The sequence below is a fragment of the Gopherus evgoodei genome, chromosome 10 (genome assembly GCF_007399415.2).
Source record: "Gopherus evgoodei ecotype Sinaloan lineage chromosome 10, rGopEvg1_v1.p, whole genome shotgun sequence".
Lineage (NCBI taxonomy): Eukaryota > Metazoa > Chordata > Testudines > Testudinidae > Gopherus > Gopherus evgoodei.
Genome location: NC_044331.1, coordinates 29,738,365 through 29,749,029, shown reverse-complemented (window position 1 = coordinate 29,749,029; position 10,665 = coordinate 29,738,365). Strand labels below are relative to the sequence as shown.

At 41.8% G+C, this 10,665-nt stretch overlaps 1 protein-coding gene across 1 annotated transcript in view; it reads left to right on the top strand.

Annotated features, from left to right (window-relative positions):
• Positions 1–1,670: 1,670 nt before the first annotated feature.
• LRRC49 (leucine rich repeat containing 49) overlaps positions 1,671–10,665 on the top strand; it is a 138,060-nt gene continuing 129,065 nt past the window's right edge. The window contains 5 exon segments of the mRNA XM_030578382.1: positions 1,671–1,701; positions 1,704–1,789; positions 3,827–3,889; positions 5,172–5,259; positions 9,101–9,298. Of these exon segments, the coding sequence (XP_030434242.1) occupies positions 1,671–1,701; positions 1,704–1,789; positions 3,827–3,889; positions 5,172–5,259; positions 9,101–9,298 (466 nt within the window).

Sequence of the window (10,665 nt, the reverse complement as noted above, 5' to 3'; positions counted from 1 at the left end):
CTTTGTTGTGTTAATTAGTCCAATTAAAAATTGGAAATTGGAGTTTATTTTCATTTGTGCTTGGTACTATTATGTGTCCTCATGCCATATGTTAATAGTAGTAAGCTCTACTGAAACTAAACTCCAATCAGTGAAGTTCTGCATGCAGAATTAGCACATAGCCTTAATCTTACCATACATAAAATGTTTGCCTCTTACAAATTCAGTCTGCCAGATTAAGTGGCCAAATTGATAAAAGTCCTACTCCACAAATATTTCTTGTCTATGCAGCCCTTCTATTTCTAAATTGTGATATTCATATCTGGCTTTAACTTCTGCCAGGAAACACTCCAAATATATCATTGGTGTCTCTGCTTTGAGGTTTGCATGTCAAACTATTGTGACTTTAGGCTAAATTCTGTTCCCAATGAAATAGGGGGATTTTTGCTATTACTTTAGGGAAAAAGCCATATTTTTAACCTGACGAAACTAGTTAAAATAGCTCTAAAAGCAAATCAAAGAGCAATCTCCAGTTCATATGTATATACTGCATGTTCCTAAAGGCTGCCTTGGGTGTGACATCATCAAATTTCCATGTAGAACAGAATTTACAGAGCAAAGAGAATACATATGGATTAATGAGATTAGAACTACAGCCTAGAAAATTATTTTAAGATTCACTGTCTCAATATCTCTTCCTTCACCTGAACAGCTGTGTGTGTGTGTGACAAGTCACTCTGTTCAATTTTTCCATCCCATTCAGTATCAGTTTCTCAGTCACTGGAGTAAATTCCAAAAAGGGATGAAGTACTAGGAACAGACTAATCTATCTGAGTGGCTGCATCACAGAGTAGTTTACCAGATACTTTCACTTTTGCTTGAATACCTGTAAAAATGAGTGGGGGGAAATCTGGAGTAAGTTGATCACACTTGTGTAACTGCAATGTGATTTAATTGATTTCAAAGGAAATCTAAGGAACAGTAAATGGACCTACCTATGCTACAATGGAAAGGTCTTTTCAAAGAGACTTTTGTACTCCTTTTTAAGTATATGAATATCAGCCTCTACTGACAACAAACTTTCTTGACTGGAAGCAGCTCACTAGACTGATCAGTATCTAGTTGTGTTTGTTTAGTTTCAAATTCATATGTAATCTGAAATTGCTAAATACAGAAGTTGACATAACTCACACCTTGATCTTACTTGATCAAGTGTTACTGTGCTTGATCTCTCTTAGAGAATTCTAACAAAATAATTTAGTTTTAAAAGGGCTGACTCAAATTTGATCAGAAGTTGATTTTGGTTTTAAAAAGCAAAGCACAACCGATATCTCCCACTCCCCCCATATCGCTTGGCCCTGACGGAGCAGCAAGAGCCAGGGAAAGAAAAATAACGTCCGAGCCCGTCCTGTCGGGGCAATGGTACCGACGGGCAGGGAAAGGAAGAGCCGGGCCGACGGAGGGAGCAGCTGAGATTGATGTGAGATGAACAAGGCCCGGGCAGCGTAGAGAGCACAGCCCGCAACCGGCTCTCAGCACCGCGGCCAGCGCTCCCCTCCCCGCTGAGCCTGCCCCTCCGGGACCCGTGAGCTTAGCTCAGCCTGCGGCTCGCTACACCTTGCCCTGCCGCCGCCGAGAGGCGGGGGGACTAGCCGGAGCGCGAAAGAGCTGGACCGGAAGTGGTGGTTGCTATGGCGACTCGGGAGAGGTTTCTGCCGGCCAAAGACGAGGCGGTGGCCGGTCGGGGAGACTCGTTTCCATGGTGCCCAGCAAGTTCCGGCCCGGCGGCGGCAGGGCTGGGCCCAGCACTGTAGGTGTCGCGGGGGTGAGGGGAGAGGATTAGCCGCAGCCTCTGGAGGGAGGGCCCCGCCAGCTGCTGGTGCGGGGCTTGTGAGCTGGATGCCTCCGATCTTGACCGCCTCAGAGAGCTTTGAGCTTCCGCGCCCGCCATATCCTGCCTGTCTGCGCCCAGTGCGGGGGCAGTGCGCTAGCCCCCTGGGTCTTTTACACCAGTAGTGGCCATGGCTCCATCCCCTCTTCTCTCACAGGATTCCCCCCACCCATGCCCAGGCTTACTGTCCCTTCCAGGCCGTGCCGTGCCCAGCCCCACCCCATCCCACCTGCCAGGAGACTCCCCTCACTTTGCTCGTGCGCCTGTGAAAACGCAGGCTGGGAAAGCTGCTCCCCTTGGCAAACGCACGTCAAAATTTTATCGTTGTCAGGATTAATTAGTGTATTAGTGCTAAATGTTCGGATTTTTTCTTTTGCATCTCGTACTCCTAGAGATGGGGAATTGGGCAGGTAGTCACAGCGGCTGTTTGGTTGCCCTTGGATTCTGCTTGGTTGTACCACTGTACACGTGTTTCAGGGAACACTGCAACACAGTGATAGCTTAAAATTTGCTAGGTTGTATAGTACACTAGCAGCGATTATGATCAGGAGGAGGAAGTATATTTACATGTGTGTATGTTTCATACTGTGCCCCCTGGGTGCGTGAGCTGCTTTGTACATTTCTACTAAACAGTTGTGATTATTAGAAATGTTTTGGAAGGCTAGCTTTAAGCTTTGTAATGTAAATAATAAACATTAAAAACCTGATATCTGTCCCTCAAAAAAAGTCTCTAAGAGGGATATTTTTCCATTTAAAAATAGACCTAATGTAACTACCTCTGAGGACCAAAAAGAAGTGGTTATTTCAAGCTGGGTTTTTGTGTGTGTGCTTTAAGACTAAGACTAAGACTACATCTACATCACATACCACTTTCAGTGGGGTATAGGGTATGTTTGTACTTCAGTCACACCCTTCAGATGTGTCTTTATTTCACTGTTTGCACTGCTGTTTAAACCTCTGCTGGGGGGTATTTGAGTACATACTCTTCATGAGAGGTGGGCAAACTTTTTGGCCCAAGGGACACATCTATGTGGGGAAATTGTATAGTGGGCCATGAATGTTCACAAATTTGGGGTTGGGTTGCGGGAGGGGGTGAAGACTCTGGCTGGGGGTGCAAGCTCTCTGGTGGGGCCAGAAATGAAGAGTTCAGGGTGTGTGTGGGGGGATGAGGGCTCCGGCTGAGGGTGTGGGTTTAGGGGTGGGGCTGGGGATGAGGGGTTTGGGGTGTGGGATGGAGCTATGGTCTGGGATTGAGGGGTTCTGAGGATGGGAGGGGGATCAGGGCAGGAGATTAGGGTACGGGAAGAGATCAGGGGTATAGGCTCCAGGCAGTGCTTACCTCAAGTAGCTCCTGGAAACAGTGGCATGTCCCCTCTCTAGCTCCTATGCGGAGGCACGGCCAGGTGTCTCTGTGCATGCTGCTGCTCGTGGAGCTCCAAATGGCCAAGGTTCCTGGCCAGTGGGAGCTGCAGGGTCAGCGCTTGGGGTGAGGGCAGCATGTGGAGCCCCCTGGCTGTCCCTATGCATAGGAGCCGGAGGGGGGACATGCCACTGCTTCCAGGAGCCATGAGGAGCAGGGAAAGCCCCAGATCCCTGTCCCCGGCAGTAGCTCGAGGGCTGGATTAAAACGTCTGACAGGCTGGATGCAGTCAGTGAGCCATAGTTTGCCCACTCCTGCTCTGCATACTGCCAAAAGATGCATGCAGTGTAGACCAGAGTTCCATTTGAGTGTAAAATGGAAAGAAAGTATGGCGGGGGTGGGTCAGTGAGTACAGATTATGAGAAATGAATATACTTTTGTCCATTCTGACTATATTATCTAAAATGGACTTCTTTATTGGATGAATTATTATATTCAGAGAATTTCCCTCATTAATAAGGTTATTTGGCCTTTTGTTTTAAGCATTCAGTTTTTGCAAAATGCAGTCTGGTTTTTTTTTTCCCTTCAATTTACAGGTTAACAACTGTGGGCTTCATCTGGTTATCCAAACCTCATCAGTGGCAGAGAGAAATAAACCAGTAAGATCCAAATTCATTTTTTTTTAAATTACTGAAACATAGAATATCAGAGTTGGAAGGGACCTCAGGAGATCATCTAGTCCAACTCCCTGCTCAAAGCAGGACCAATCCCCAGACAGTTTTTTACCCCAGTTCCCTAAATGGCCCTCTCAAGGATTGAACTCGCAACCCTGAGTTTAGCAGGCTAATGCTCAAACCACTGAGCTATCCCTCCCCCCAAAGTTAGTTAATACAGATGCAAAAATACTCTTGTTTCTAAAATAGTTTTTAATATTTAGTTTTTATTATTTTGTTTTGTAATGATTTATTTCAGCCAATGGGGACGGTGCTATATAAAATAAAAGCACTGGAGTCAATCTTTGCTATGAACCCAGAATAAGTTTCAGCATCTTGTTGTGCCTCCCTTCTGTTTTCCCTACTGCTCTGGGTGGGAGTCTATCTGGTGCAGTACATGTTCTCCAGTTCAGCTATGCTGGCCCAGTGTATTGTGGAGGTGAAGTCAAGTCTCAATCCCCATCTTTTTCCTCTTGCCAATGTGCTTGAGGAAGTGGAAGAGTGGCCAAGTGGAGACTGCTCCCCCTCCAATGCCAGTCTCCAGGATGTGTTTGACTCATTATTATTAAGGAAAACTGATTTCTTGTTACTGTGCTCATGCCTACTACCCTGAAAATAATTGTATATTGCCCATGCAAGATTTGACATTGGAGGCTATCTATTTTAATCTACTGAATTATTGCATTTATATTCTAAAAATGAAGCTGATCTTCAATAGAATTATTCTTTTAATGGATATCTGTTTTATAACTAACATATTTTGGCTGAGATTTTCAAAGCCAGCAAAATAATGTAGACACCCAGTAGCTGTTCATTTTAATGGGAAGTGGTTGATCAAATTCTCTAGGCAGCTTTGAAAACCTCAGCCTAACTGCAGTACTGTTTTTACCTTCCGTCCATTTTCTTGATGATAATGAAATATTTTAAATGAACATAATATTGTCTCATCTGTTTTAGATATTTATAATATGCCTATTCAATAAACCTGTCATGTGAAGTCTTTCTGGTACTATATAGTGAAATCTGAATATTACTGCCTTCTTGAAGAGAATAATACATTTTAACATGGTGTAAATCTGCTATTAATTATCATTCCCCAGAAAAGAAATATCTAGCTTAAATAAATTATAATAACTGTGTACCAAATCTATACAGTTAATTGTAAAGCAATATGTGTGTTTTAAAAATTTTGTTTCATGTATGTCATATTTTAAACATTGTGTTGCAGTTTGAATTCAGGGTAAATAAAGACCAGTCGTCTTTCCACAACAGGCTCTTGCAACATGATCTGGAAAAAAACTATTCAGGAAAACAAGGTAAAGTTTCCTTTTCTAGTTAACGTCTATAACAGCCTTAATTATAGAAAGAGAAAGTGTGATTAGCAAACAGAAACTTATTTCATGCACACTTAAAAAATGATTATTATTTCTAGCATATGAAAGATGTGACTGTATTCTCATCTGGGTGCATGGCCACAGGGGAGACTAGCTCTAGTTTTTATTTTTTGTTTGTTTTCAAATTTGTTGTAATCATGTAATCTTGGTGATGTTTGCTGCTTTACCATGTAATGCTATTTACCAATACGTTATTTTGGTAATATAGTTTTTCATGTAATAATCATGTCTTGCTTTATAAAAATCATATAAATTGTCCATCATTTCATGGAAACTTTGTAATATTACATTTGTAGAGCAACACAGGGAATTTTGCACTGTCATAGTCTGTGCTGTGTCTAATCTTTGAATGATAGAATTTAAATGTTTAAAAGGCTGTTAATCCTTCGTCTTGGAAGAAGGTTATTTCTCGGTCTTCTGACACTTTTTTGAAGTACTTTGGAATCAGGAATTTTGTCACTTGCAGTACTATCTAGTTACCAAAACAGATAGGGAGAATAAAAGTTTCAGTGTAAACCTAGGTGTCCGACATATCACACTCTGTTAATTTGCTGCTTAGCTGGGGAACTAGCTCTTTAACACAGTTACAGTCCTAGTTTTGGGGAACTAATAGTTTTCTTTTGAATGAGGTTGGGGAAATATGTTAAATATGGGGACCATCTATTTTGATGATATCCCTTGGTATCAAAAGTAAGAAAGTAACCAATGTTCATTTTATGTGAATGTATTATGTTCAAGGGGTGTGTGTGTGTGTGTGTGTGTGTGTGTGTGTGTGTGTGTGTGTGTGTGTGTGTGTGTGTGTGTGTGTGTGTGTGTGTGTGTGTGTGTGTGTGTGTGTGTACGTACTCATAGGCTCCAGGAGCTCAAAAAATTCAGAGACTGTTTCTCCTAAATCTGTTGCAGTGTTTCAATAATTGGGATAATTGAATAGCTCTTTCACTGTGTGTGCCAGAAGAAGATTTTTGTTTGGTTGTTTGAACTAGACAAGACAGTTTTGAGATCAAAGTCTTGTTTAAAGAGGAGAATGATTCCAGTGGGAAGAAAATAAGGGTCATTTTCCTAGTGAATTTTTTTAAACAACAAAACATCTTGGCTTTTGGGAGGAATAAGGCATCTAAGATTTCACTGCCAGTTGTACTGAGGATGGAAGGAGCCATAAAATTCATCATGTTTTTTGCCATGTTGCTGCTGCCTGCAATCCTACAGGAATTGTGATTGGTTAGATTATAGTGATATGGAAGTCTCCAAACACCACTCAGTTTTTTATGCATGTGTGACATACCATGGTACAATCCAGACTAATGAGCAACTGTCACCCCTGTCCTGCGTTCTTGGGTGCCTTACAATGCATTGCTGAAGTTGTTCCCACCGGGGCTATTCACAAACAGCCTTCCAGCATAAGTTTCTGTTTCTGGCTGCAGCCTGCCAGACACACTTGGGTTACACTCCGGCTCTCACCAGCCTTGGTTTTATTGCTGGGTGACCCCAATACCCCCTGTCAAAACCTAGTCCCAGATTTGGACCTTAGCATCCAAAATATGGGGGTTAGCATGAAAACCTCCAAGCTTAGTTACCAGCTTGGACCTGGTAAAGCTGCCACCACCCAAAAAATTAGAGTGTTTTGGGGCACTCTGGTCCCCCCAAACCTTCCCTGGGGACCCCAAGACCCAAATCCCTTGAGTCTCACAACAAAGGGAAATAAACCTTTTCCCTTCCCCCCTCCAGGTGTTCCTGGAGAGACACACAGAAGCAAGCTCTGTGAATCTAAACAGAGGGATTCCACCCTCCCCGTTTCCAGCCTTGGAAAACAGAAGTACTGAGAGCTAATCTCTCTTCCCCCCTCACCCAGAGGGAATGCAAAGTCAGGCTAGTAAATTTAACACACACAGATTTCCCCCTGACTTCTTCCTCCCACCAATTTCCTGGTGAGCACAGACTCAATTCCCTGGAGTTCCCCACTACAGAAAAACTCCAACAGGTCTTAAAAAGAAAGCTTTATGTAAAAAGAAAGAAAAATACATAAAAAATGGTCTCTCTGTATTAAGGTGACAAATACAGTGTCAATTGCTTAAAAGAAATATGAATAAACAGCCTTATTCAAAAAGAATACAATTCAAAGCACTCCAGCAACTACACACATGTAACTACAAAAAAACAAACCTATCTTTTTGTACTTACAACTGGGAAACAGAAGATTAGAAAGCAAGAAATAGAGAAATCCTTCCCATAGCCGAGAGGGACAGATACAAGACCAGAACAAAGGACTCACACACAAACTTCCCTCCACCCAGATTTGAAAAAGTCTTGTTTCCTGATTGGTCCTCTGGTCAGGTGTTTCAGGTTACTTCTTTTCAGGTGAAAGAGACATTAACCCTTAGCTATCTCTTTATAACACCCCCTGTCTTAGATTTCCCTCAGAAATGTATGTCCTGTACTGCCCAGCCCTCTCTTGGACAGTACAAGTTATATTTATTTGGTTATTCCTTAAAAAGATATGCACACAACTTGTCACCCCCAGTGGAGTTACCCAGAAACTTAAATTTAAACACATTGGATTAGACAAAACAATAAAAAAGTTTATTAACTACAAAGAGAGAGATTTTAAGTGAGTACAAGTAATGAGGTACAAAACTCAGAAATGGTTACAAGACAAATAATGTTTACTAATACTTAACTTAACAAACTATATCAGATTCAAGCAGAGTTTCTCAGGACATGCTTTCAGCAGCCTGACTGACCAAACCCTGTATGTTGGGACCCCTCCCCCAGATATTTCCTTTGCTGCTTCAAGTTAAGTGAAGTGATAGGCCGGGAGAGAGAAAGGGGAGCCTTGGGATGTTTGTCCCTCCTTTTTCTAGTTTCAGTCTCTCTCTTGAGAAACATTTCCAGTTGGGCACTAGGAATTAAAGAATCTGTGTGGAAGGATATTCCTTTCTGGGTTTTTTCATCTGTTTGAGCTTCCTTTGTTTCACTTCATGCTTGATGACTCTGTGCTCTGCTTAATTTGCATTTAAGCAGTAAACACATTCCTTTGTTTAGGGCAGACCTGTGTGCCAACTTCTGTTTTGGCAGGAGTAGGGGGTTTGGAACATATGTTAATAACATAATACAGGGAAATTTTATAACTTCACATATAATGTTGCCACACATTTTATCAGGATGATACTCACCAACAAATTATGAGTTTTCAGATGATACCTTACAAGGCATACTTACAGTAGTGTGTAGGGTATGAATACAGCGGTGTATTCTGTCACAGCATGTCCAGTTCTTTTTAAAGAATACAAATAAACAAAATAGTCTTTAACGTAATGGTTTTGTAGACAAATAAACTACTGATTTCTAGATAGCTTATGTAGTTTATTTCATAGGTGCCGACTCTGTGGATCCTCTGCGGCTGGAGCACTCACAGGGAAAAAGGGTGCTGAGCACCCACTGGCAGTCCCTGGCAGCTTCCAACGCCCCTGCCCACCAATGGGCCCTATGGATCAGTGCCTCCCCATTCCCCTGCTACCTGCCATGAACAGCTGTTTCATGTCGTACAGGAGGCTGGGAGGGACGGGGGAGGAGCGAGCACGGGGCACACTTGGGGGAAGAGGTGGAGCGGGGCCTTAAGGGAATGGTGGAGTAGCGGCGGGGTCTGGGTGAGAGCCGGGGGTCGAGCATCCCCTGGCACTTTGGAAAGTCAGCGCCTGTGGTTTATTTTATTGTGCAATGAACTGCAGGTTTTTGGTTATTATTATTATTATTTTTTTTGCTCCAGGAGATGGAAGATTATTGACCCCTTTGGTGCGTAATAAGCAGGTGTATGTCCCAATAGCAGCCAATTTGGCAGATCTTTCAGGTCTGGAATTGAAACAAGGTGCAGGCTGTCTATCAGCATTTGGGGATTCTTCTGTTCATACTCCTACAAAATCCAGAACCCGACAGGGCTGTCATAGTGCTGGTCCAAATATTTCAGGTAACTATGGAGACTAGTCTGTTTTGACGGGCAGTCCAATTTTTTTCTTTCTAATTATGTGTCTTGTGGAAAAGTTATAGGTTACAACTTCTTATGCCACTCCAGCTGCCAGTATGTGTGGCTAAACAGAAAGCACTGGCTACTACTCCTTTTGTTTTTGTATTATGAGGATCAGAATGAGCCTTATCAATAAATTGTTAGTTACAGTTTTACATTAAAAGGACATCTTTTTTAAAATGTAGATTTCTTCTTCTTCTTCCTTAAATTTTTTATTGTCTATATTAACCATTGTCCAGTATTGTACTGTACTCCACACAGGCTTCCTGTTAAGTTTCAGATTGATTTTCAAGTCTTTGATCTTGCATGTATTGATCCAAACAGCTATGATTAAACTTATTTTATTTTCTCTTTGGTCCTATCTATTCATTATATTCCCCCTTTCCCCATCATTCTTTCTTTCTTTTTGGTGATAATTATCTTACTCTCCCTTTCTGCTCCCCACAAAGAAACAAAAACAAAGTTTGGGTTCCTCCAGGAATTTAGCATAAAAATTAGGGGAAAGTGCTGAAAGTGTTATATTTAAAAACAAGAATTCTACCTAATCACAGTGTGTAATCTGACTTTAGGCTTAAAGCAAGAAGGAATGAACTTTTTGATGTGTCAACTTTGTTGCTTCTTTCAAACCTTCTTCCTCACCCCAACCCCAATTTAAACTTATTTTAATTATAAGGGAAGGAGGAATTTGTGAGATCCGTTATAGGACTTGAGCCCCTATTCTTATGGTGGGGTACGGACATAGTGACCTATTTCAGAAGAATATTTTTTCGGTGAATCATTCTCCAAATAAGTCAGAGGTTTGCATGCTGCTTCGTTTTGTACGTGTTTAAATTAATTTTAAGCCCCTTCTCCCTGCCAATTATTTAACTATAGATTCCAGAGTAACCAATTAAATTACATCATCAAAATAGCCCCTCCTTTCTTTCACCATAACAGAGAGAGAGACATTAGGGCCCATTCCTATAAGGTGCTGTGAACTCCTGACCTTGTGAGTAATTCCATTCAGCACTTACTTGACTGAACCTTATAATGTTAGGCTGATTCATTTTGTTGTATTTTTAAAATTAAAATATCATCTTCCACACCCACATGACATGTTTCCCCCTTTAAAAATATGTCTAACTTCAGGAATAGCCAGTTAATGGCTCAGAGTTGGGGTGAAGTAAAATAAAATAATTCTAGTTCACCTCTGTTTCATTTGGAAGATGTCTTCCTCAGAGTTCAGATATTGCAGTTAAATCCATGAATGCAACCTGTAACCTGATGTCTGAATGATTCTGGAGCGTTCTAATACAAATAAAGGTAACTTT